At 37.5% G+C, this 26,268-nt stretch overlaps 1 protein-coding gene across 1 annotated transcript; it reads left to right on the top strand.

The window, feature by feature from the left end:
- Positions 1-21,758: 21,758 nt before the first annotated feature.
- On the top strand, positions 21,759-25,903 carry them6 (thioesterase superfamily member 6). The gene is made up of 3 exons (XM_052133987.1): positions 21,759-21,875; positions 22,730-23,234; positions 25,657-25,903. Coding segments are annotated over exons 1-3 (618 nt in total). The 5' UTR covers positions 21,759-21,873; the 3' UTR covers positions 25,768-25,903.
- The last annotated feature ends 365 nt before the right edge of the window (positions 25,904-26,268 follow it).

The raw sequence follows: 26,268 nt of genomic DNA, 5'->3' as shown, positions 1-26,268 counted from the left end.
GACAGTGCAGATTATCAGTTCATAAACATGTACTTTTACATTTACATTTATGCATTTGGCAGATACTTTTATACAAAGCGACTTACAGTGCACTTATTACAGGGACAATCCCCCAGAGCAACCTGGAGTTAAGTGCCTTGCTCAAGGACACAATGGTGGTGGCTGTGGGGATCGAACCAGCGACCTTCTGATTAACAGTTATGTGCTTTAGACCACTACGCCACCACCACTTTTCACTTTGTTCCTCACAGAATGCTATCTTATGACATCAAAACACTTTTAATATAGTGTATGACATTTAAGGTAATACATTTTAACGTTTACATTACATAACCAACTACATTTAAAAGATCGGGATCAAATTGCGTGGTAGCGCAACTGATTGAGCATTGATTTTGCGATGCAAAGTACCGAGGTAAGAGTCCTGAAGAGCATGTGACTCGACATGTGAGTCGAAAGTGTCAAAGAAGCACCAAGAAATGACATGGTTGCTTCGGCAGAAGCGTTTTTCATTTATGTACTATCGGTTAGGTTTAGGTTTAGGGTAGTGAGGAAGGTTTTGTTGATTTAAACTTGATATAATATTAATATATGTTTTTCCCAGGACAGTCCCGTATTTAAGCACGTTTTCTAGTGTCCGACTTATTCTGATAATATCGCATTTTTTCCCTGTATTTCCCTTAAAATTTAAAATTTCTCTATGGCCTAGGCAGCTTTCTCAGTCACGTGAGTATTCTTATCAAAGTTAGCCAAGGATACGGCTTGGAAAACCAATAAAATCATACATGTGATTTTGAAGTACATGATTGGATTAAACTATCCAATCACAATCCCCTATCAATAGACTTCCAGTTAGTGAACTGATTGAAGAGTCAGTAAAGAGTGCACAGATGAAATTGCGGCTAAAAAAATTTCAAGGAAGCGTGCATGTACATTTAATGAGGATCTTCAAAAAGAGTTTACATTTCTACAAAAAGAAGTGACAGACAGAGCCTAGTAAAGTGAAGTGTGAGATTTGTGGAGCTCGTTTTTCCATCACCCATTGCATCCAAATTGGAGCCGCTCATTGGAGAACATAGAAAAAGTTGAGTGGGCCCTACTGAGAGACATCCCAAAGTGGAAAGACATTCAGAGCAGCCTCAAACACTTCTAATCCAGAATCCCCGCTCTCAGTTTGATTGACAAAACCACGCTCTTTGATGAGTGGGCTTGCACGAAAAAACATTATCACTCGTCGCATCACTGAGTGGAACATGAACAAGACGGCCATCTCTGAGAGATAGACAGACGTTTTCGTGAGCTGGAGAGCAAGACCTTCAACTTCAGAGTCTTAGACAAGGTCGTGCAGTTTGTTTTATGCATGTCTGGGACATATGCAAAACTTTTGCTCTCGTATATGCATTCCTGCTACTGAATGCTCTGCAGGCTACTGCATCTATGAGAGATAAGTCGAGATGACATTTCCCGGTGCCTACTTTTTGTAAAGAGTGAGAAGATACAGTGATCCTTTCTTAATTGCATCATTACATCATACATAAATCTGATATATGTCATAGCCTATGGAGAAAAAAAATGAAAAATGAAAATATATGGTCTTAATGCAAATTAAAATGCAATCTATTTAATAAAATGCAACAAAAATGTTTTTATATATGTAGTACTTTTTCCCAAACTACAGGCCTAATGGACTTTGGATACCATGTGCTCAAATATCAACTGTTATTTTATATGTATGTTTATCTGGCCATTTATCATGCACAATCATGGTGGATAACTAAATTGTTGTTCCAAAACAAATACGAATTATTCAGAATTGTATTTAATTTAGAGCTCAAAACCTTCACTCACCACACAGATGGAAGCATTTATTGCTTTATTAATGGAGAAGGAACCACCATCACAACAACAACAAAAACAATAATAACATACGATTAAATTGTGCACCAAAGCATTCCATTTCAATTAGACCACTCGCATTTAATATCGTTTTAACTGTGATGTCTTTATTTTCACACATTCATAAACTGAAGATTATGATTTGTGCATTGCCTAGCCTACATATTGTCTTTTGGGCTTCACGCTTTCATTGCACTGGCTTTCTCTTCTTGTTGAACTCAAAAGCTGGAATAATCCTGGAATACTCATAGGAGAGCTTGCAGAAGACTGTCATTATGACACATTTTGTGAGAGAACACAAATGTTTTGCAAGAGACTGCAAAAGCATTTGCAGGTTTATTTTCCCCCACCCAAATAATTCTTCCCAAATACCTTGACCCTTTAGGGCAGGGACATCAAACTCAGTTCCTGGAGGGCCACAGCCCTGCAGAGTTTAGTCCCAGCCCTGTTCCAAAATGCCTCCTTGTAATCTTCAAGCACTCCTCAAGACCTCGATTAGCTGCTTCAGGTGTGTTTAGTTAGGGTTGGAGCTAAACTCTGCTGGACTGTTGACCTCCAGGAACCGAGTTTGACATCCCTGCTTTAGGGGCTCAGTATGAAGGCAATGCTTTTTGTACGTCTTAATTTTGGACTGACTGCTCGGCACTTTATGATAAACTTTTGAAAGACAAGCGCACACTGAGAAAAATTGCTGCTAGCGAAAAGTACAAGGTGATAACAGTTACATATGCGGATGCACCCTCTACTTTGCATTGATCTGCACCTAGGTAAGGATACGTCAATTTCATTTTTGCTGGGAGGGGGGTGTCCCGTTTTCCACAAGCTGCAATCTGGTCACCCTAGGAATAATGCATTTTTATGCCATGTTGTTCATAACAGTTGTTGTCTCCCAATAAAGCACATTTTCGGTATCTTTGGAGCTCGAGGTTTTGGAAAGAGGGGTTGTGGCTAGAACGGCTGAAATCACTTACATTTAGTGACCAGAAGATCATAGAGTTTTAAAGGTGGGCCCTTTTGACCTGGGACAGTAAGCAACCATCTAGCAATGCCCCAGCAATCACACGGACCACTCTAGCATTGTCGTGGTAAGTTTTGCACAAATATGAAAATTGAATTGTGAATTGTGTGTATGTTTGTATTTGTTTACAAGAGCAAGTAAGCAACAATGAGAAGAAATCATGTAGATTGTCATGCTCTGTTTGTGTGCGTCCACTTCGTCAATGCTTTCACGAACACAAGCGTCGTATCTCCTTCCGTTCTCACTCTGTGATTGTGTGTGTTCCATTCAGCAAACAGTAATCACATAACACGAGGGCAGTAATCAAAGACTTCTTACACTTTCCCCAAACCCTGTGACAGAGTAATCAAAGACTTACAAAAACACTTACACACCACAGTCTTTCATCATTTCTCATCAAAAACACATACAGCAGAACTTACAGACTTCACAGTCCGTGCAGCAGACAGCCAAACCTACATCTACTAGTGTCCACAAATCTATACAAGGCCAGTGAATTTCTAATTTCTCTGCTGGCGTCACCAATTTACCCAGATAATCTGAACTGAGAGGCGGATCTAGATGAATAGCCACATCTGCTTGATATTTAAACGTTGACTCGTGTCCAGCTGCGGTTTACTCAGATCGATTTTTCTGGTCGCTACCTCCAAATCAATGTGTGTGTGTGTGTGTGTGTGTGTGTGTGTGTGTGTGTGTGTGTGTGTGTGTGCTGATTTAAACTTATGATTTACAACTTAGTGTAGAAGATGCAAATCAGTATATTCTGAAGATTAATATTATGAAAATACAGTATGCGCAGGTCACATTTCACAAGATAGACAGAAAAAATTAAATATATAGAACAAATATTTTTTTTGGGGGGTATTCAGTTTTTTAGTTTTTTGCCATCTGACATTATTTTCATGACTGTGGCATTTTCTACTCCAATTATTATTATTTCTTGCAATTCCTGGTGCTCGTAATAATGATATTCATTATATTATAATTTCTGTGAATTTGTGAATACAGTGAAAAAAAATACTGTAATATGTTTGTTTCTTTTTTTTTTTTATAAAGTACAATATTTTATTGGTCCTAAAAGAAGGGTTTCTTTAAGCAATGTATATGTTTATATATGTATATGTATATACTGTACAGAATATATATAGCTGTATTTTAACTTAATTTACACTTAATTTGCTGTCAAATGCATTTATTTCCATCTTAGGAAAAAAACAAAAACAATATGTAACAATATAAAGATATGCATTATTGAAACACTTAGTCCCCATAGATTGAGTATTCATTCATCTTTTCATTCATTTCACTTTTCTATATTCATAATTTTACATTTAAAATATAAGTCTCATAATATCATGTATGCATTTGCAACTGCTGTGTAAATGCATTTATTCCTGCTCTGTGAAAATACACCTAATTGCCTCTTCAGATGGAGCTTCTGTGCCACCTTTGCTGTGTAAACATGGCTTGGCGTGCTTCAGTGGTAATTCAAATGCGCCTTACATCGGCTGAAAATACTTGATTTTTTATCACAAGTCCTATCTGGGCTTGTTTTGTACTTCAAATAATAGCACTAAGTGGTCCTTTGTCCATCATTTTCTCACTGACAAGGAAGCGCTGTTGTGGTGTGTCCATCACTGTAATGACTCTGGGTGGACACATTACAAAGGTTTCACCCTCCCAACAAGTGTTTATGTTGGTTTGTGCTGTATTAACAGTAAATGTGTTAACAAAAATGTACATGTTAAAATCTTTTAATTAATCACATGTGATTAATGAATTAATTCAGACAGCTCAAGTATATATATATATATTAGGGATGTCCCGATTAAACTTAAATGTCCCGAGCTCTTAAATGTATGAGCAGATGTGCTCCACACATTCACTTTGAAGCACGCAGCACATGCAAACTACATATTTATCTCATTAAAAAAACTGTGTAATTATCACACTAGGACATAACGTGATTTAATTTGTGTACTGAATGTTTACTCAATGACATTCATCTGATTATATTGGAGCATTTTAGCAAGCACGAGTACAAGTACATGAGCGCAGTATCAAACCCCATTCCAATACCAATATCAGTATCAGGACATCCCGAATATATAAATGAAGCTATTTGACACAACAGATATTTAAATATATTCCACAAGACAAAAGGATAATATATCTGTTGTGTAGCTCCTAAAGGGCAGTATTAAATAAAAAAAGATATATATTATATTATATATATATTATATATAATATTTTCCGAAATGGCTGTGTAACTTATTAGACAAAAGGAGGATGTAAAGATATGCACTTAACTGTTTATAACACTATTACACTATTTATTTGAATAATGTTTTTTCATTCAGCGTTTCAAGATCTGGGTGTTGTTACATTATAGTATCCATATGTATGCAGTGCTGGTGATTTTATCAATCCGTGCTCTTTTATTCACAGCACGCTTACATGCCTGTGACAGTCTGCTGTTGCTTCTGCACTGGACATTTAGCCAATACACTCAAAATAAACCAGAAATTAACAAAGTGCCTTCACTATTTCTGTAATGCTTGCAACATGATGGGTCCGGTCAACCTGTTGCCAAAACTGACATGCTGCACTGAATGCACTGTTATTGCGGTTTTACTGTCATGCACACTGAGAACTGACAGTAGTGAATCAATAGACTCTGTGATCCCTTGTTCCCACTCTTCCTTTGTCTCTTTCTCAATGTAGACTATCTTTCTTTGCTCTGGCCAACCTCCAAGCCGCTGTCCAGTTCTGAAATGATCACAGCCTTAAAGAAGCACTTAATCAGACAATTACAATTTGGTCATCATTTACTTTTTTACATTACTTGTGCATTACAAACCCATATCACTTTTTCCCATGGAACACAAAAGGAGATGTTAGGCAAAATGTTAGCCTCAGTCAACTTTCACTGGATGGGAAAAGCAATGTCAGTGAAAGTGAATGGTGACTGAGGCTGTCAGTCTGCTTATTGTCGCTTTTTGTGTTCCGTGGAAGAAAGAAAGTCGTATGGGTTTTGAACAACATGAGGGAGAGTAACTGATGACAGAATTACTATCCCTGTAATAATGTGGTCACTTTTACTCTCCTGCACATTTCATTACAATGCTGAATTTGAGAGACACGTTAAAAGTGTTGCACTTCAGCTGTTGCAGGCTTCTATGGTTGCAGAATATCAGATAGTCACATAATAAGCATTCAAATGCGTTACTGCTTCCAAAATCATCCATTCAGTTTGTTACACTGAAATGTATATATATTTATATATATATAAATAAATAAATAAATAAATAAATATATATATATATATATATATATATATATATATATATATATATATATATATATATATATATATTTATTTATTTATTTACCTAAAAATGTGATTCATGTGTTAACATCTAAATTAACTGGTTTTTATTTAAGTCAAAAATATAATTTAACATCACTGAATCAACCTGAATAGCCCATTAGATTAAACCACCAACAGAACTCATTTTAAGGGTCACATGGGGTAGAAATAGCTCAGTAGGGTCACAGATGCAGGTTACCACTTTTTACAGTATAGAAATAGACTCTTTAGGAAGTCATGACTAGAAACAGCAGTGCACATGTTGTGAATTCAAATAGATAAAGTGTTTGAAAAGTAACATGATATATATATATATATATATATATATATATATATATATATATATATATATATATATATATATATATATATTGGGATCTGTTAGAATATATTAAAATAATACACATAGAATTCTTACCTGAGAAATGATCGATAGTGTTTAAGAGCTGCGTTGCTGGTCTTTATTAAATTCAAACGCACAAATAAGGACAAACGGCACCTTTCAAAGCCGAAACATCAATCCACGTCGGGACGGGAAACAAAGCGGCATTTGAGCTGCGATCTCGAAAGGCCACCGCTCCGTCCTGCCGTTCTGCACAGAATATTCCCGTCATATCCGCTTCAGAAATATCAAATCAATATCAGACAGAGCGAATCGTGAATCGTTTACCAATCTTTGGTCTTGGTAACCAAAATAACGTCTTGTATGCCTGTAAAATAGGTTATGAATCCCACTTCCCCAATCCCCACTTCATTATGAGCTCAGCTGATCAGACTCTCTCTCTCTCTCTCTCTCTCTCTCTCTCTCTCTCTCCTCTCTCTCTCTCTCTCTCTCTCTCTCTCTCTCTCTCTCTTGTTCATTCTGATTGGTAACTTGAATCTTCGAGCACGCTGGCGTTCATTCAGCTTGTTCTGTTTCCTTTCAATTCACTTCAGCACAATTTTTAGTTTAATTTTACAATGTATGTTTTACCAGAAGAATCATCTAAAAACGCTAAATCGAGGGGCCATTCACAGCGCGCTATTTATTTATTTTTTTAAAGTGATAGTTCACCCAAAAATGAAAATTGTTTAGCAGAAGAAAGAAAGTCATACACATCCGGGATGGCATGAAGTTGAGTAAATGATTAGATAATTTTCATTTTTGGGTGAACTATCACTTTAAAAAATAAATAAATAGCGCTGTGAACACACCTTCGTTTGTGTAAAAACAATAACTTATCTCTGTATGTCCATACAATGTAAGTGAACGTTGGCTAGAACTTTGAAGCTCCAAAAAGCATGTAAAGGCAGCATAAAAGTAATCCAAAAAAACTCCAGTGGTTACATCCATATCTTCATAAGCGATATGATAGGTGTGTGTGAGAAATAGATCAATATTTACGTCCTTTTTTATGATCAATCTCCACTTTTACTTTCACATTCTTCTTCTTTTGTTTTAGCCCATTGGCATTCTTTGTGCATCCTACTGGGCTGGGAGGAGAATTTATAGTAAAAACAAAAGTGTCTCAACCACACCTATTATATCACTTCTGAAGACATACACTCACTGAGCACTTTCTTGGAAGACCTGTAAAACTGCTTATTCATGTGATTATTTAATCAGCTAATCGTGTGGCGGCAGTGCAAGGCATAAACATTCAGATACAGGCCAGGTGCTTCAGTTAATGTTCACATCAACCATCAGAATGAGGAAAATAAGTGATCTCAGTGATTTTGACTGTGGCATGTTTGTTGGTGTCAGACAGGCTGGTTTGAGTATTTCTGTAACTGCTGATCTCCTGGGATTTTCAGGCACAACAGTCACTAGACTTTACTCAGAATGGTGCCAAAAACAAAGAACATCCATTGTGTGGCAGTTCTGTGGACGGAAATGCCTTGTTGATGAGCGAGGTCAACAGAGAATGGCTAGACTGGTTCAAACAGACAAAGTCTATGGTAACTCAGATAACCACTCTGTACAATTATAACATCTCAGAACACACAGCACATCAAACCTTGAATCGGATGGGCTACAACAGAAGACCTCGTCTGGAACTTTATTAGGACCGTATGTGTTCCTAGTAACGTGCTCAGTGAGTGTAGATTTAACCACTGGAGTCATATGGATTACTCTCATGCTGCCTTATATGTTTTTTGGATCTTAAAAGTTCTGGCCACCATTCATCAACTGTTCATCAACATCAACTGTTTGTAAGCACGTATCGAGAACCCACTTTCTGTTATAGACCTATTCATTGCACTAAATTGTTTTTTGTTTTTGTTTTTATAGCACAAGGTTGTCTTTGGTCTGAATGGTCCATATGGCTACTTAGTTACTAATAATATTTTTTAAGTTTCAAAGACAATAACTTATTGTAATTTAACATTTACATTTATGCATTTGGCAAATGCTTTTATCCAAAGCGACTTAAAGTGCACTTATTACAGGGACAATCCCCCCGGAGCAACCTGGAGTTAAGTGCCTTGCTCAAGGACACAATGGTGGTGGCTGTGGGGATCGAACCAGCGACCTTCTGATTACCAGTTATGTGCTTTAGACCACTACACCACCACCTTTAGACAACTATTGTAAATGTTTTTAGAAGTAAAATGTCAGAATTTCCTTATAATTTACTGTGCAGTTTAAAAAAATATGTTTAACAAGATAATAGTTCTTTTATAGTAGTATTGATATAATATTGTTTTTATGTAAGTTAAATGTTATGAATCACCTTATAATTTACAGTCAAAAAAAAATAAAACAGTAAAAGAGCATTCCCAGAAGCCCTTTAAATAAATAATAATTTTCTTCTTGTTTTTGTTATTATGTACATTTAGGTGTTTGTTACATTTGATCTTATTTAGTACGTGTATTATCATTTTACTTACCCTGATGTTTTGTTTTTGTATCTTTATTAGTGCTGTTCAATCATGTCGTTTGTCTATGGGTTCTATGTGGGCCAATTTTGATCTGTCTGTTTGTTTGTTTTTTATGCTTCTTGTGATTGTCTGTATAATTTGGAGTCAATTTTGATAGATTGACTATGTTTTTAATTTATTAAATATTTTATTTATATGTCTGCAAATGTACTATACCTTGAAATAAGTTAAGCTAGTTTAGGTGGTTTTCAGCTGGCCAAGCTGGTATCCCAGCCTGATCAGCTGACAAGTGCCCAAAAGCCTCTAAAATTACCAAACTAGTCCAGTCTGACAATTGGAAACCAGCTTGGTTGCCAGCTAAGACCAGCAAACCACCAGACTGATTTAAGCTATTTGTTTGTTTGTTTGTTTGTTTTAGCAGAGTTATGAATTGTAAACCATACAGTGAGTCACCAAACTGCATCCAGTAATGGCTGAAACATTGTCATTGTATTTTTAATGGTGTAGCTGCCAGCTCTTATTTTTCCAAGTAGTGGCAAAACACATGATTTGTTGGTCTTTTCGACAGTTACCATATTCTGGTAGTCGATTACAAGTGAGGTCAACCACAAATGTGAGAGAGATATTGAATATTTACCTTTTTTACAGTATATATGTTCAAACAGTCTTTATTGACACTGACATTGGCACTTTTCCATTCACATGATTTCAGCACCATGGATAGCTACATGTGACCAGTTACAAAAGACATATACTTTTGGCCCTTACTGTACTTATAATGGCGGTTGTGGCTCAGGTGGTAGAGCGGGTCGGCCACTAATCGCAGGGTTGGCGGTTCTATTCTCAGCCCACATGACTCCACATGCCCAAGTGTCCTTGGGCAAGACACTGAACCCCAAGTTGCTCCCAATGGCAGGCTAGCACCTTGCATGGCAGCTCTGCTGTCATTGGAATGTATGAGGTGAATGAGACACAGTGTAAAGTGCTTTGGTAGCTGCTAAGGTTAAAAAGGTGCTATATAAGTGCAGACCATTTACCATTATAAGTACAGTGATGGTAATACCATGGTACTTTGAGATATATCATGTTGTAACATGTAAATTAACCGTTTACTGACTTATTCCATTCAAATATATTATTTAATATGACTTAATGAATGTTATATTGGGCAATCCAAATGAAAGTCACTACTATTGTCGTGTTACAAAAAGACGCTGTTTTGTTAGTGTGATTCATTCAAGACAAAAAGGCTTAATTTTATGTTAAAACATGGTGCACGGTACACTATAATGTACTAACTCACAGTCCTTTACTATCTTTTAGCATCTAACTACAGGAAACACATGTAAGAATGAGTGAACCCTTCTGCTGTAACTGTAATTTTCATTTCTTTTTATGTATGTATGTGTGAGTTTATTATAAATAGAGATGCCTTTCTGTCTAAAAGCCAAATAACAGATTTTCTCTTTGCTCCTGGGTGACTCTTATCCACATTGCAGAAACAAATTAAGTGTCAATGTACATTCATTAATGCATCTCTCTCAGACTGATTCCGGAACACCCTTGCTGTTATTGAATATTTCGACAGAAGCAAACTCTACACAAAGCATAGCCGCCCAGATGATTCCTGCATAACCCAGGGCTCAATAATGCTTGTCCCCAACTGACGGACCTTGTCATAAAATAAAGTCATGCGATTTTATTCTCCCCTTCTCCGAATTCAATAAAACATTGCACATGGCACACAATGGAAGGTTGGATTTTCTACAAACAGAAATGACACAAAGAATCGGTTGCCATGGTGATGTGAACCCATGCTGACATTAATATTGGTCTATGAGAAAGAATAGAAACTCTGTTTTCTCCTTTCTGTTTGTTCTTGTGTGGAGAATGCAGCTTACGTCTTGCTTATCTCTATGTGTAATCCCTAATGGTTTCTTTTGATGGCTGTGTTATTGTTTATATATGGGTCTTATTAACCTCTGGGATCGAGCTAAAGGGGGGTGGGGGTCAAGGCAAACTGACCCACATTTAAATGCATTCGGATCTGTGTATGTATGGGATGATGGCATTCAAACACTTATATAAAAGCATCATATAAAAGCACAAGTGTGTACTTTCTCAAATGCATTTGCAGGATTGGTGTGTTTTTACAGTGTGAGTAAATACCCCAGGCTGTGCTGGTTCATGTTGACCTGAATTAGTGTAATTACAAATCAAAGAAAAATGTCTGGCGTAAATCAGAGATTTGGTACACCACCACACAAAAACAAACACACTTCAGTTCATATAGCTTTTCCTTTTCGCCCGAGGAGGCCCAGGCTGTGACATTGTTGTAACACCTACAGTAGTGATCTGCCGTCCTAGACAGGCCTCATTGGAGTGTGCTCCTGAACCAAAGACAGATTCAAATGGTCAACTACAAAATTCTGCTTCCTTTTAAAACAGGTCATGACATAAAGAATAACATTTTCCTTGATCTTTTGACATATAAGAGGTCATTGTACTGTAAAAACATACTGTAAGTTTCAGAACTCAAAACTTCCTCACTGCAAAAAGAGCATTTGTTGAAACCAAGCTGCCCAAATGACTCGTTCTCTACTTCCTCCACACTGTGATGTCATAGTGCATCCGATTGCCTCCACAACAACACATCAATGCCTATTTTACATTATATTATTTCAGTTGTGTGCCCAGTAATAGTAAGCAGTGAGATGAGAATGATAGAGCAGGTCAGTCAAGAGCAGATCATCATAACAGTGGGCGCTTACTGTCAAGACTTAAAGGAGAAGCAGCACCAAAACCAAGAATTTATAAAAGAGGGTCAGAATGAGGGTGGAAAATGATCATTTTTACAAATATTTTACATTTTTGTGCCAAAAAAACTTAACTAATATTATAAGTGAAACTCAAGGAACATGTACAAAATAATAAAAATGTCATGTCATGACCACTTTAAGAGGGTTAATTTTAAAGCAGCATCACATACTATATATTTTACTGATAAGCAAGGACGCACTGATCCAACACTTGTGTGCCGATATACGATTATTTAGAACAATATCTGCCGATACCAATACTGATGGTTTGGTGGTTCTACTTTGTTATGCTATGTTGTTTCAAATCACTGATATCTCTACATGTCTTCCAAGTTTCAGAGTAACTGGTCTCAGTTTTAAACAATAAGCACATTCTTAACTCAAGTAAACAGAATATTAAAATGATGCAGCCTCCACTTTAGCTTTAAAAAAACTTGTCTTATTCCTTGTCTTATTGCAGCTCCACTGTCATTGTCACCCAATTCAAAGTAATTCCACACAAGAGACATTTCTTTCTCACACAGCACAAATCATAGTCTAATTGTCTCATCTGTTTTTTCTGCCCCCTTTTGATTCACAGGAAATAGTCGGCCCTGATCGTGGGCTGTTTTTAAACAATCGGCTGATTGTTATAGTGCAATGAATTGCTTTTGTTGGCCGATTTGACGATTGTCCGATACATCTGTGCATCTGTACTGATAAGGCATTCTGAGAATGCATTGCTACAATTTGGTTAAAAAATCATCCAAGATAACAGACAATTTGAAAGGAATTTTGATTGCAAATATATTTAATTCATTAATGGAACGTAATGATAAAAATAGTTCAATCTAATGAAATCTAATCTATTTAAAGGTAATATGTTTCCCAAAATGTGTGTGCTATGTATTTTGCTATGACGTATTTGCCTAATAGAACACTGTAGCTATAGCATTAACATAACGTCAAACTACTATTTTAGCACAATAGTGCCCGCACACTTTTTCAGCCGTTTTGATTCCGGAAGTGTTTTTCCCATTATAATTTTTTTCCATAGAGATTTCATTAAGTCCTTCATAAAACAGTTCTAAGACATGAACCAATCCAAACAGCTTTGAGGTTAGTAGCAATATTATAAACTTTGATTTGAAGCAAAAAGTATTTCAAAATTTATAAAAATTACGAAGAATATTTAACATCTTTCATGAGGGAATGAACTACATTCCCATGACGCCTTGCGAATGATGTAATGGAATTAAAAATGATGGAAAAATATAAAATGATTGATTTAAAGTTGTTGATAGAGTAAACAATGTATTTTAGTTTTAATTGCCAAATATTCAGATATACAAATACTTTTGCTGGCCAAATAAAGCAGATACTTAACATTTACATTTACATTTATGCATTTGGCAGACGCTTTTATCCAAAGCAAAATAAATTGCACTTATTACAGGGACGATTCCCCCAGAGCAACTTGGAGTTAAGTGCCTTGCTCAAGGACACAATGGTGGTGGCTGTTAGGATCAAACCAGCAACCTTCTGATTACCAGTTCAGCACTTTAGCCAACTACACCACCCACCACTCGCCTAACTTAAGAGCCTATGATTGGATCATTATTGCAGTGATTAATATGTTTCAGCCGGCAACAATACTTTGCAACCTAACTGATGCAGTGTGTTGCTTCTCATTTCTTAAAAACCATGTTGGAAGACGTATTCCGTGGTCATGGAAAAGATGTTACTGTGTTTCAAAAGGGGCAAATTATTGGCCTGCATCAAGCAAAGAAAACAACGTAAGGAGATTGCTGAAATCACTGGAATTGGGTTACGAACTGTCCAATGCATTATTAAAATCTGGAAGGATAGTGGTGAACCGTCAGCTTCACAGAAGAAATGTGGTCAGGAAAAACTTTGAATGATCGTGATCGGAGATCACAAAAACGCTTAGTGAAATCACATCATAAAAAAATCGACAGTAGAACTCGCAGCTATGTTTAATAGTTAAAGTAAGTGCATTTCCACATGCACAATGTGACGAGAACTTTCAGGATTTGGACTAAACAGCTGTGTGGCCACAAGAAAGCCCCTTGTTAGTGAGGCTAATTGGAAAAAAGACTTCAATTAGCTAGGGAACATGATTAAACTGTGGATCAATGGAAAAAGGTCACTAGGTCTGATGAGTCCAGATATACCCTATTCCAAAGCGATGAGCGGGTCAGGGTAAGAAGGGAAGCGTGTGAAGTGATGCACCCATCATGCATACTGCCCACTGCACAAGCCTCAGGAGGCAGTGTTATGATCTGGGGATGCTTCAATTGGTCAGGTCTAGGCTCAGGAACGTTATGCAGCAATAAAATTAAGTACTGTATGACCAGGTTATCCCAAAAATAGATTTTTTCATTCCTGACAGCACTGGCATATTCCAGGACAACAATGCCAAGATTCATCCCCTTCAGATTGTGAATGAATGGTTCGGGGAGCATGAGGAATCATTTTCACACATTAATTGGTCACCACAGAGTCCTGACCCTTAACCCCATTGAAATTCTTTGGGATGTACTGGAGAAGACTTTACGGAGTGGTTTGACTCTCCCGCCATCGATACAAGATCTCGGCCAAACATTAATGCAGCTCTGGATGGAAATAAATGTTGTGAAGTTGCATAAGGTTTTCGAAACAATACCATGATGAATGTGCACAGTGAACAAAGCTAAAGGTGGTCCAATGAAATATTAGAGTATGCAACTCTTTTTTATTAACCAGGCAGTATATATAAATAGTTTAAGAGTGTGGGGAGATCGACTCGATTTCGTCATTCACGGTGTGTCATGAAAGTGGACAGTCTTTGCAGAGCTCATTTGGTGCACTTTGTTTGTGGTGATTCACTGAATGGTGGATATTGGAGTGGTGGTGGTTTAGTGGTCTAAACCACATAACTGGTAAACTGGTAATCAGAAGGTTGCTGGTTTGATCCCCACAGCCACCACCATTGTATCCTTGAGTAAGGCACTTAACTCCAGGTTGCTCCGGGGGGATTGTCCCTGTAATAAGTGCACTGTAAGTCGCTTTGGATAAAAGCGTCTGCCAAATGCATAAATGTAAATGTAAATAATTTATCATAAACAAATTATTCACTTATGGAAAAAAAATTTGAATTGGGAATTTTACTTCCGATACCAGACTGTTGGGCACTGTTGCCTTTTTAATAGAGGTGCCACCTCATGTTGGTTCTCTAGTTTATAAAGTTTTAGTTTAGTTTACATATTTTGTTTTAGTTTAGTTGTGCTTAAGAAGAACGTTTCAGTAAAGAAGTCAGCTGCCTTTGTAGGCAGTGGACAACTAAGGTTTTAGAACAGAACTAATGCCTCCTTGAGCAGTTGCTTTGTGTGCATTTGTGTTTGTGCCTTTGTTTGTGTTTGCAAATGTTTTACTGTATATTGTCCCATAGGCAAAAGTGTTTTTAGGGATTATTATAATACTGAATTATGAAACAGTTCAAACTGGAGAGGGAGGTGGGCCATTACTATAAGAACTTTGAAGGATTACAGCATTGAAAAAGTCATATATTCAAAAGAGAACATGAGCAATGGTGTACTAGACAGATGTTTCCTATTTCAGTAATCTTTTAGGGGGATAAAAACAAGGGCTTTTGCACAAACCACAGACTGAAACACACACACACACACACACACACACACAAACATTCAGACATCTGTCTCTGTTGTTGTCTGCTTGAGGTCAATGAATAAGCAGATTTGACTGATTACTGCTGTGAACTTGTGTTTGTGTGTGTGTGTGTGTGTGTGTGTGTGTGTGTGTGTGTGTGTGTGTGTGTGTGTGTGTGTGTGTGTGTGTGTGTGTGTGTGTACATGTTTATACTAAATTGTGGGGACCAAATATCAGAGCTGAGATCACCTGGGGCCCAGCCAGCGGTCCCCACAAGGGAAATGGCTTATTAAACATGTAAAAATGCAAAACGTTTTCTGTGAGGGTTAGGTTTAGGGGTAGGGTTAGGGGATAGAAATTATGATTAGTCTGTGGAGAGTCCCCATAATGATATAAAACAATTTTGCATGTATATGTGTATCCACAGTCCATCGATTTATCTATCTGTCATCTAATGAATGTCATTTACCACTCATCCCAACACACACACACACATACACACACACAATCCAATATTACTCATGGGATTTCAACAGCAACCCCTCAATGGGTTCATTACTATTTCAGGAACACATTGCACCACAATCGATACGTTTCCATTAAAGTGATGAATGACTGTTTTTCAAATGCTCTCGACACAATCACTGTATGGTGTTTGATACATAGACTGTGTTTTGTCATGTGTCATGAGTAATGCTTATTCCTTAGACGTCTGTCGGTCTGTATTTTAAAGGGATGATTCATCCAAAAATTAAAATTCTGCCACCATTTACTCACTCTCAAGTCATTCAAAACCCATATGGCTTTTGTTCTTCCATGGAAAAAAAGGAGGGAAAAAGTGGTCCATATGACTTGTGTACTATTCAACAATTCAGAAACACATCAACAAATCAAGAATGTAATTGTAAATGCAAATCATAAAACAAAAAACTAAATCCAGAAGCGGAAAGGGTAGGTACCATAGCTTCTCACCTGATTGGCTGTGTGAGACTTAGTCCTTTCTTCGGGATTGGCTCACTGATTATATCAAAATTTATGCAAAAAGATCACTGACTGAAAAACTAATTCATTTGGAGTGTTTTTTTCTCTCGGGAAAACAGCAACAGGAAACTTTATAACACAGAGAGTAAAAACAGCGAGCGGGGAAAGTTAGCTTTAGGTAAAATTTTCAACTATGGTCTCATGGTTCATGTAGTGCAGTAAGGGATCGTCTTAAAGTCCACAAACTGAAACATTGGTGGTGTGCAAGTATATCTCCTTATATTGATACAGCATTCACTTATTTTAGAAAAAAACACTGAATGACTAACGTCCTGGTTACTTTCATAACCTCCATTCCCTGATGGAGGGAACGAGACGTTGTGTCGATGTAGTGACACTAGGGGTCACTCTTGAGAGCCCGGAAACACCTCTGATCTTTGATAAAAGGCCAATGGGAATTGGCGAGTGGTTTTGCATGCCCCTGCCCTGGAAATACGGGTATAAAAGAAGGGGACGTGCATACCGCTCATTAGGTTTTGTGCTTTGAAGCCAAGAATAAGGTCCCGGCCATTTCAGTGGTAGTTCAGCGTTGTTGCAGGAGGGACATAACGTCTCGTTCCCTCCATCAGGAAATGGAGGTTATGAAAGCAACCCGGATGTTCCCTATCTGTCACTCACTCAACGTTGTGTCGATATAGTGACACTAGGGGTCCCCTACAAAAAGGCCACAACTGGCGGTGCGAGATGGGCAGACTGCTGTGTGCCGCTTAGCCAGTGCAGCGGGCCGGCCCGTAACCTCCCCTGACGCACTGTGAATGTCAAACAGCCCTTTGGGGACGAGTCGAGTACTCAAAAGGATGGGGATAGGCTTGTTCTTGTCTTGACTCTTTTTACTTTTTTCTCCACAGAAAAAGAGAGAATTCACTAACTGACCGGGACGCCAGTGTTCACTCCCAAGGGGAAGACACTGGAGGGGCCGTGGAATTGAGTGGAAATGCGCCACATTGTCTTGCCGAGTCTAGTCGGAAGTATGTCAAGTCCCATGGTAGGTCCTACCCCACGGAGAGGAAGCTCTACGAGCATGGAGACTGGGGCAGAGCAGTCTCTGCCCAAGGAAGATGCCGTTTGCCAACCAGGAAACGTTTTTCAGCGGGAGATACATTGCAAGGGTTGCCTATGGGGAACCAGAGCATGCGGAGCACCTGTCCCAGCATGGGGCGTAGTTAGCACAAGTACTGGGCCGGCCATGAGACGGGTGGCGTCTGCTTCCTGTGGGGAAGAGGGGCCGCCGGGGCGGGCCAGGGTGGAGCCGGTGCACCTGCCGCAGGGGGACGCCCTTGGCGACGAGCAGACGGGGTGTGGGATCTTGACCCGCACCGGGGCAGGATGTGTTGGATGGCCTGCTGCTTCACTGCCGAGAACTGCTGGGTGAAGTCCTCGATGGTGTCGCCGAATAGGTCGGCCTTGGAGACGGGGGCATTAATGTGTCCCGCATCTCAACCAGGTTCAGCCACAGGTGCCGCTCCTGGACCAACAGTGTGGACATCGTCCACCCGAGAGACCGTGCCGTAACCTTCGTTGCCCAGAGGGCAAGGTCGGTCGCCGAGCGCAGCTCCTGCATGTCGAAGTAGCATATGTAATTTGTATTTTCTATATCTTCTAATCTTTATGAATATTTCTTTAAAAAATAAGCAAGGAAATTTGTTTTTATTATTAATATTTAAAACAAAGTCAGGTGGTGTAACTAGCACGCAGGTAGCCATTCTGGAGAAGAAAAAACAAACAAACAAAAAAACAGAGGACACCGACCCTCGTGTGACATTTAAATATATATATACAATAATAATAATATTTTGATATTTTTATGAAAATGCAGCTTTTGTTCTTGTCATTTGTAGTAACCCTAAGTAAATGTCCTGACATTCTTTACTCTATATTTCTACCTTGAAAAATAAGTTATAAAATATTTTTTGAAATGAATGACTACTGTGTTCTCAACGTGCAAGGGATGTATTTTAAGTATTTTACTAAGACCACTTGTCAAATAATTTTTTTGGTAGAAAATACTAAAACAAATTTCACAAATTTATGAAACCAACATGGACACATTGACGATTATATTTGTATGAACTTGATACGTGTTTTATACTATATTTTTTTTGGATACCCCTGTTTGACAGTGACCCTTTAACAGTTTAATTTTGGTCTGTTCCTCACACAAAGCCAGGGACGGACTGGCAATAGGGAGAACCGGGACATTTCCAGTGGGCCGGAGGCGAAACAGGCTGAATGGGAGGCGATAAGCTGAAACGGGCTTATCACTAAGTTGCGTTCACACTGCCAGCTACTTTGTCGCCAGTGGCTGGCGGTTAGGTCGCTAATGGTGTGTATGGAGAGTCTAACAGCACTGTTTCTTTACAATTAATATTATGAAAATATTAGTAATGTTATTAATATGGTATGTTTATTCACTATATCTGATCATTTATATGGTTTCATTTGCTGTAACACATTTTTAAAACAAATTATTTAATAGTTAATTTTAAAGGCTATTAGATGATTTAAACTTATTTGGATCGCAGATACACCTTTCCACGGATAATTTTTCTTAAATATGTCCTTGTACGTGGGCAGTGACATATCATATAACACTGGTAAATTGCTAACAGCAAGGATTAACCTTTCCTCCACCTTTCCGTCACTGCAGGAGCTGAGGGAGAGAAGGATCACGTGAGCGCCACCATCTTCTGTCGTATTGGCTGTCGCTCCCGAAAGTCGCTCTTCGTTTGTATAAAGTTAAACATTTCTCAAATTTGTCGCATCGCTGGACACACCCACATCCGGTCGCCATCGCTCGTGTCGCCGGAAGTCGCCAGCTCTCTTTGAAAATTAACGAGATGAGGTTGTTTTGTCGCTGTGTGTCGCTGGCAGTGTGAATGCAGCTTTGTGCCAAACGGGCCGCGACTGGGGGGCGCAATAGCAGAAAAGGACAGAAAAAAGAACGTTGTATGGGTATGGAATGATATGAGGGTAAATTCTAATAGAATTGTCCTATTTTTTGGTGAACTATCCCTTTAAAGGACAGCTGATTATCCACAATCAGACACCATGCAGAACTATTATTTTCTTGTCCAAGCTTTGATTAATTCATGGGTAATTGCATATGTGGAAGGAGAATGGGAGGATGGCTACAGTAATAGTTATATCTCTTTCAGACAGTACTTTGTTCAGAGGGCCTGTTCATCCATCTCCTTCACTGACAATGTCAGACTCAATCTGCTATAATTCATCATTCATATCGACTCACAGCACTTCTCAAAGGACTCAAAGTGCAGGCAAAGCAGGAACAAATCCAACAGATATGAATACGTGAATTCGTAAAAAGACATTGAACCTCAAAGGAAGGTGCATTTTATATACAACAGACCCCACACAACTTAATTCAAAATTAAAACCACTGACATGAAAAACTTAATGTTCACAACATGCTCAAAAAAATATTTTAGCCAATTTTTTACAATTTATGCATTTCAGTTTCATAACAGAATTCCATCAGACTGCATTGTTTAATTTTTAACTAAATTAAAAAAATACAACTTTTTTATTATTTAGTTAAAGATTACTCTCAGATATATTTTTGTTATGATATTTAAATGCATAAATCTAACTTTTTTTTTTTTTGTGCTTTCTCAGATGTGCATGACTTTATTTTTTCCGTTAAACATAAACAAATATTTTTAGAACAATATCTCATCTCGGTAGGTCCTTTCAATGCAAGTGAATGGTGACCAGCACTCCAAAAGCAGATAAAGTCAGCATAAACATAATCCATCAGACTCCAGTGGTTTAATCAATGTCTTCTAAAGTGATCCAATTGGTTTTGGGTGAGAACAGAAATAAAAAGTAACTCCTATAGAGCCATTTAGCACTCTGCATATACGTCAAGTGCTAGGAAGTGTAATCGAGCTTGAAATCATGATCTTGCCTAGAGACAGCTATGCCAAGAAGACAAGATGTACAGTGAAAAGGGATTCAGATTTTGGTCTGTTCTCACCCAAAACCAACTGTATAACTTTAGAGGACATTAATTAAATCACTGGAGTCTTATTAATAAATTTGTATGCTGAATTTATCTCCTTTTTGGAGTTCTGGTCATCGTTCACTTGCATCATAGTTATGAACTTACAGAGCTGAGATATTCCAATAAAAATCTTTGTTGTGCTCATTTATGCATTTGGCAGATGCTTTTATCCAAAGTGACTTATAGTGCAATTATTACAGGGACAATCCCCCCAGAACAACCTGGATTTAAGTGCCTTGCTCAAGGGCACAATTGTGGTGGCTGTGGGGTTTGAACCAACAACCTAATGATTAACAGCCCTGTGCTTTAGCCACTACGCCACCACCACCAGGGTGAACTATCCCTTTAAGCATGAAACACCTGGAAGCCCTACTTTATTTGCCAAAACATGTTTCAAATTTCACACCTGAACAGGAAGCTATATTTTTAATTTCTAATAATTTAAATCTCTTTCTTGACTCATTCTTTGATCAGACATTTTGTATATGAATATTTTGTAAATTATTTAAAATATTAATTCAAATAAATATAAATGACATGTATAAAGTAATATTTCCTTTGCATTTTTATATATTTATGAAATACATATAGCATATTTATATAATATTATGAATATTAAAATGTAAAATATAATACATTTAATACATGTTCAAACTCCAGACGAACGTCCTTCGGTGACGTCATATCAGTATGTAGGAGGTGTGTCATCATATCATCTGCTCTGGTCGTGGTTAAAGCAAAGTGATCCTAGCAAGTCAGTCCACTATCGGCCATCTTTGGAACGCTATCGGGAGGCTATTTCCGGTCATGCCGGTGCAGCTCCTATCTACTTCAATGGGGAAAGACCGAAATCTGCTAAACGGTTGGTCAAGATTATAATCAAAGAACATATTTCAATTCAGCAATAAAATCTGACAATACTGGGATCATAAATTACGTTCAAACAATGTGATTATCCCCAGCTCGTATAGCTATGCGCATGCGCGTTCTGGAGTTGATTGACAGGTGATTTCTCTATCTAAATGTTGATTGGCTCTTATAACTGTAAGGCGGGACTTCCTTTCTACGTCCGTTGGACGCTTGTAGCTCCTTGGTTGAGCGTTCCAATTCTCCCATTCATTTAAATACAAGTGGCCCTTCTCTGCTAAATACACTCTGGTTGAAGACGTCAAGTTGCGGTTGGTATAACAGTGTGGACATGTAAGTATGCTATTTGAAGGTAACATGTTGAAACTTTAACAGCTGCTACTTTAGTTATGAGAAGCCAACATTTTGTTAAGCCAGTGCTGAACTAGTTTCGCAAACACTTGCACAAAGTTGAGTGCGTCTTTACGGCGTCAATGGTGTGCATGTGCTGAAGAAATTATAATACCGAGTCAAACAAAAATACTGCGACCTTTATCGTCGCGAGTTATTGTTGTTTTGTTCAAATATTTTGATATATCTATTTGGGTTTATAAAACTAATAATGCGTTGTTTAAAATAGCTGAAAAAAATCAATTCAGCTCCCTCAAGCACACAAAACCGTCTTAACCAGCTTAACTAGTTCTTCTCGAATGAGTCTGTAAAATGACGTCTGAATGCAAAGCAACGCAGAATCAGTCATTTATGTCAGTTTTCAGTTTTTTGTCATGGATCTCTAAGCCGAAATAAAAGTTAACTAATAGAACGCAACGGTAAATAACAAGTAGGTAATGACAAATAACATGGGGATGAACATCAGTATAAAGTTATAAACAACAAGTAGTACCTTTTTTATAGTAATAATATTACTTTAAAATGATGTGCACACACATATATGAAGATTTATCAGCAGATATACATGTAGCATGTCGCCACGTTTAAAATTACATGACCAGCTAAATACTACTGACTTGTTATTAAACCCTTTCAGTCCTAATCTTGGCTTGTTTGGCTTTGGTGTGATTCTACATCCACACCAATAGGTGTCATTATAAGACAAAAGCCTAATTCAGCGTTTGCGTAGTTACTGTGTTATGGCTTTGCATTGCAGTTGTGTATTGTGGCATTAACTTTACCTCTCTACATTACAGGGAGGACACATTGCTGTGGATTCTGGCCGTGTTGTTACTTCTGTTCTGCAGTCTGGATGTGTGGTATTATTTACGTGTAGTGGTTGTGTTGACCAGAGCCTGGTTCCTCTCACCTGTATTTGACATCACAGGGGAGCAGACTGTCAGCGGGCGAGTCCTTCTCCATGACATTGACCTATGCCACATGAACAATGCCCGCTACCTACGCGAGTGTGACTTTGCCCGTTTTTCTCTATACGCCCGCAATGGGGTGTTCAAGGCTTTAAGAGCCCTGCAATGTACCATGGTTGTTGGGGCAACTACCATCCGCTACCGACGGCCATTGTGTGTGGGTGAGGCATTCAAGCTGTGCAGTCGAATCGTCACTTGGGACGAGAAGTCGTTTTACCTAGAGCAGCGGTTTGTGTCTTGTAAAGATGGAATAGTCTGTGCCATCATGTTCTGCAAACAGAATGTCCTGCGTAGCAGTCCGGAGAAGATCCTGCAATATCTGTGCAAAAGGAAGGTGAGCTGTCATACATTTACTGATACATTTAGCTTATTCTGTATAGTTTTACATCATCTAAAAATGTACACTGGTGGCCAAAAGTTTGGAATAATGTTCAGATTTTGCTGTTTCGGTAGGAAATTGGTACTTTAATTCACCAAAATGGCATTCAACTGATCACAAACTATAGTCAGGACATTACTGATGTAAAAAAACAGCACCATCACTATTTGGAAAAGTAATTTTTAATCAAATCTAGACCGGCCCCATTCCAGCAGCCATCACACCAACACCTTATCCTTGAGTAATCAAGATAAATTGATAATTTGATACTATTATGCCTTAAGACTAGGCAAGGTCTTAAGGTCAAAATTTGGTCAAAAAGGGCATAAAAAGAAACAGCTTTCTCTAGAAACTCGTCAGTCAATCGTTGTTTTGAGGAATGAATGCCATAAAATGCTTGAAATTGCCCAAAAAGCTGAAGCTTTTATACAAAGGTGTACACTACAGACAACTGGCTGTAACAAGGACAGAGAGAGATGTGGAAGACCAGATGTGCAACTAAACAAGAGGATAAGTACATCAGAGTCTCTAGTTTGAGAAATAGACGCCTCACATGTCCTCCGCTGACAGCTTCATTGAATTCTACCCTCTCAACACCAGTTTCATGTACAACAGTAAAGAGAAGACTCAGGAGGACTTATGGGAAGAATGGCAAAGAAAATGCCACTTTTAAAACCGAAAAACAAAAAGAAAAGGTTTGAGTGGGCAAAGAAACACAAACATTGGACAACAGATAATTGGAAAAGAGTGTTATGGATCTTAACCCCATTGAGCTTTTGTGGGATCAGTTAGACTGTAAGGTGTGTGAGAAGTGACAAGACAGACACATCTATGGCAAGTGCTACAGGAAGTGTGGGGTGAAACGTCACCTGAGTATCTGGACAAACTGACAGCTAGAATGCCAAGGATCTGCAAAGCTGTCATTGCTGCACGTGAAGGATTTTTTGAATGAGAACGCTTTGAAGTAGTTTAAGAAGTTCTGAAAAAATTATAAAAAATTGTTTTGTTATTAATGTCTGACTATACATTGTGATCAGTTGAATGGCACTTTGGTGAATAAAAGTACCAATTTCTTTCAATGACATCAAAATCTGCACATTTTTCCAGACTTTTGGCCACCAGTGTACATTCATACAAAAGTGAATGGGGACAGACATTTGAGCTCCAAAAATTACCAAATAATCACCATAAAAGTAGAAATGCAACTTACGTTAGCTTAGTGTGAGGAAGATACCGAAATGCAAGTCATTATTCACTGATAATCTCCTCATCCTTCAGAGCCATATGCTAACGTTCAAAAAAACTTTAGTGTTTAGAAGCTTTGTGCCAGGTTTATGTCATAGATGCCAAATACCATTCTCACGTCACAAGACCAATCGCGACACGGCAAGTTCGAAAATACCCAACTGCAAATGACATTTAAGATCTATGGCAGAGGAGAAGATTTTCAACTTAAATTATATGTCTTGTCCTCACACAAAGCTATAGTGCTTTATTTATTTATTTGTTTGTTTATTTTTGGCTGTAGTGAAGGGTTAGGTTCATTTTAAGAGGACACTTAAGTCATTTTATTGGCAGTAGAGCATGGTCCGAACATTATTTAATTTTGGTCAAAAGGTATCACTTAGCTACTACACTCAAATTATTTTACGATTTACGCATTTCAGTTTCATAACAAAAATCCTTAAAATTGAATTGCATAATCTTAAAAAAAAATATATATAATATATAATATATTATTATATATATATATATATATATATATATATATATATATATATATATATATATATATATATATATATATAGTATATATATACGTTTTATGAATAAAATGTTAAAAATGACAGTTCAGTTTGATGGAATTTTGTTATGAAGTTGGAATGTGTAAATATTAAAAATAGGCTAAAATACTTTGAGTGTAGTTTTCTGTTTAACATATCGCAGCTCAAATCGCAATATGTTTCAATTTAATCTCAATATGAGTTTTTGTCCAAATCGTGCAGCCCTAATAGTAATGAATATAATGAAAAATGATTGAGTTGATGCAATAAAAACATGACCCAAGTTGTCCAGCAGCTGGCAGCACTTTGTTGAACTCTTAAAAGATCATAAGCTGTTTAGTGTGGGAAACAAGTGCATTTGAGTTTGATTCACTTCAGAGTTGTTTCTCTCCAGTGCATACATTTTATTTTACTGTTATTTTCTTTATTTCTTAATGTATATAATCATTATGAATCTAAAACCAGGCGGCTCATCTCTTTTTTGTTGTTGTTGTTGTTTATGTTGCTGCTTAAACCAGAAACTTACTTAATGGGTTATAATGTTCTCATGTCCCACACCGCACGCAACTTAAAGACTTATTTACTTTTTCTAGGTGGAAGTTCCGGAATTTCCTGAAGACCTGCAGCACTGGATTAATTTCATTTCTGCCAGCAGTAAAGCACTCCGAGTAGAAAGTGGGATGGATGACAAAAAGAATGAATAAGGGCTCAACAGGACCTATTTCCATAACTGAACTCTTACAAGACGGTTTACAAGATCAAGAATCTTTCTGCTGGACACATACAGTAATAGTGTCTTAGTGTTTGGATACTGTAATGCAAAATAAAAATGTGAACTTGTGTGTTGTACTGTAAAAGCCTAATTCATGGACACATTGTCACTTTCAAAAAATCTGATTATTTTTGTTAATATCTAAACATAACTTATTAAAGCTAAATGTAAGAACAGAAGAGAAAATAAACCAAAAAAAAATTATCTTTGAAATGTTTTTTTTATTTATGCCAAAACCAATATGCATAATAGCAGTTAGATACAAAAAAAAAAAAAATATTTACAAAAAAAAAAAACAGCTAGAAAAACTATTATTGGAGGTTATATATTAACAGTATTCGTCAACTTATTTTTTAGATATTTTGTTAATACTGTCTAAGAAATATGTAATAATAATACAAATTTAAATCAATTTAATATAATGGATTCTTGC

This window comes from Xyrauchen texanus, chromosome 9 (assembly GCF_025860055.1).
Source record: "Xyrauchen texanus isolate HMW12.3.18 chromosome 9, RBS_HiC_50CHRs, whole genome shotgun sequence".
NCBI classification, from domain to species: Eukaryota; Metazoa; Chordata; class Actinopteri; order Cypriniformes; family Catostomidae; genus Xyrauchen; species Xyrauchen texanus.
This window is presented reverse-complemented; position numbering and strand designations above follow the sequence as displayed.

Excerpts from the sequence above, each read along its gene's own strand:
- them6 (XM_052133987.1), top strand. Across the intron at positions 23,235-25,656 it reads AATATCTGTGCAAAAGGAAG|GTGGAAGTTCCGGAATTTCC; the intron begins GTGAGCTGTCAT and ends TACTTTTTCTAG.